We start from the raw sequence: 1,101 nt of genomic DNA, 5'->3' as shown, positions 1-1,101 counted from the left end.
CACGTTTGACTCAGTGGTCTTTCGTGTCCAACAGCATAAGCAGAGAGATGGACTCCAATGCATGACAGCACTTACAGAAGATTCCAATCAAAGCCACTCGTTCATTAAAAGCTGGTCGGCATCAAGTTAAAGAGTCCTGTCAAGTCAATCAGAATTGGAACAAAAGTAGGAAGTAGAAACCAAGCCATGGTGTGAAACAGTCTGGTTTTCACAGCTTTAGTGAGCCCCCCATTTATTGAAGGGATGCATTCCTCTCCACTCAGTCCCACGTCTAAACGTTTCCATTCCACTCAGCTGTTGAGCAAGACGACAGCCGAGAAGGCCGAGTCGGTACGGAACGATCACGGCGGCACCACCAAGAAGCTGCAGCTCAACAACAAGCAGAGGCCCAACCAGAACGGCTGCCAGATCCGCCGGCATTCCGCTCCCGGGGCCGCGCCCCCCATCAAGGTACGCAAAACTTCAACTCGTTCTCTCCCGTTTCACCCGTCGGACGCTTTTGTCATTCCCATCGCCTCTCATTGTATGTGACCAAAACAGAAGAAGCCCAAGTTACTGAACTTGAAAGATTCGTCCATGGCCGAGGCCAGCAAGCACGGAGTCGGAACCGAGTCGCTGTTCTTTGAGAAGGTACGCTGCCATTTTGTCTCCGACGTTGATTGATGTTGATGCAATGCAAAGAAATGCGAATCCCATTTACTTTAGAGCCATCCATCCATCAATTTTCTACAGTCAGGGGTGCAAACAAATTTTGTCCTGGTTCTCAGAGGGTCTCCGGATTTGGTTTTATTCCCACCCCACCGACCTCACTGGCACTGCTGAATCTCGGATTTATTCTCATTGCGATGAATAAATGTAGCCCATAGCAATGCCGTGAGAAGTGTTCTTCATCATGAAGCCATTACCTTCAATTGACCAAATATGCACGTTTTGGGGAAAAAAAAAGTTCATTTTAGTGCTGTCATTTATTCTACAGTTATATGCCGAATGTTCACCAAAGACCAAAAGCTGAATTTTCTGGGCAACCTGATGCACGTGACTGCTTACGTCATAAATTTGCCAATGTGTTTTCTCATGGCAGGTGCGCAAAGCCTTGCGGAG

The 1,101-nt window shown here is 47.8% G+C and overlaps 1 protein-coding gene across 1 annotated transcript; it reads left to right on the top strand.

Annotated features, from left to right (window-relative positions):
* Positions 1-228: 228 nt before the first annotated feature.
* On the top strand, positions 229-1,095 carry LOC109509411 (paired amphipathic helix protein Sin3a-like; the record flags this gene model as incomplete). The annotated part of the gene is made up of 3 exons (XM_019859262.1): positions 229-450; positions 541-630; positions 1,082-1,095. Coding segments are annotated over exons 1-3 (311 nt in total), but the record flags the coding sequence as incomplete, so codon positions are not given.
* Between the last annotated feature and the right edge of the window lie 6 nt (positions 1,096-1,101).

The sequence above is a fragment of the Hippocampus comes genome, unplaced genomic scaffold, assembly GCF_001891065.2.
Source record: "Hippocampus comes isolate QL1 unplaced genomic scaffold, H_comes_QL1_v1.1 C16885126, whole genome shotgun sequence".
Classification (NCBI taxonomy): domain Eukaryota; kingdom Metazoa; phylum Chordata; class Actinopteri; order Syngnathiformes; family Syngnathidae; genus Hippocampus; species Hippocampus comes.
This window is presented reverse-complemented; position numbering and strand designations above follow the sequence as displayed.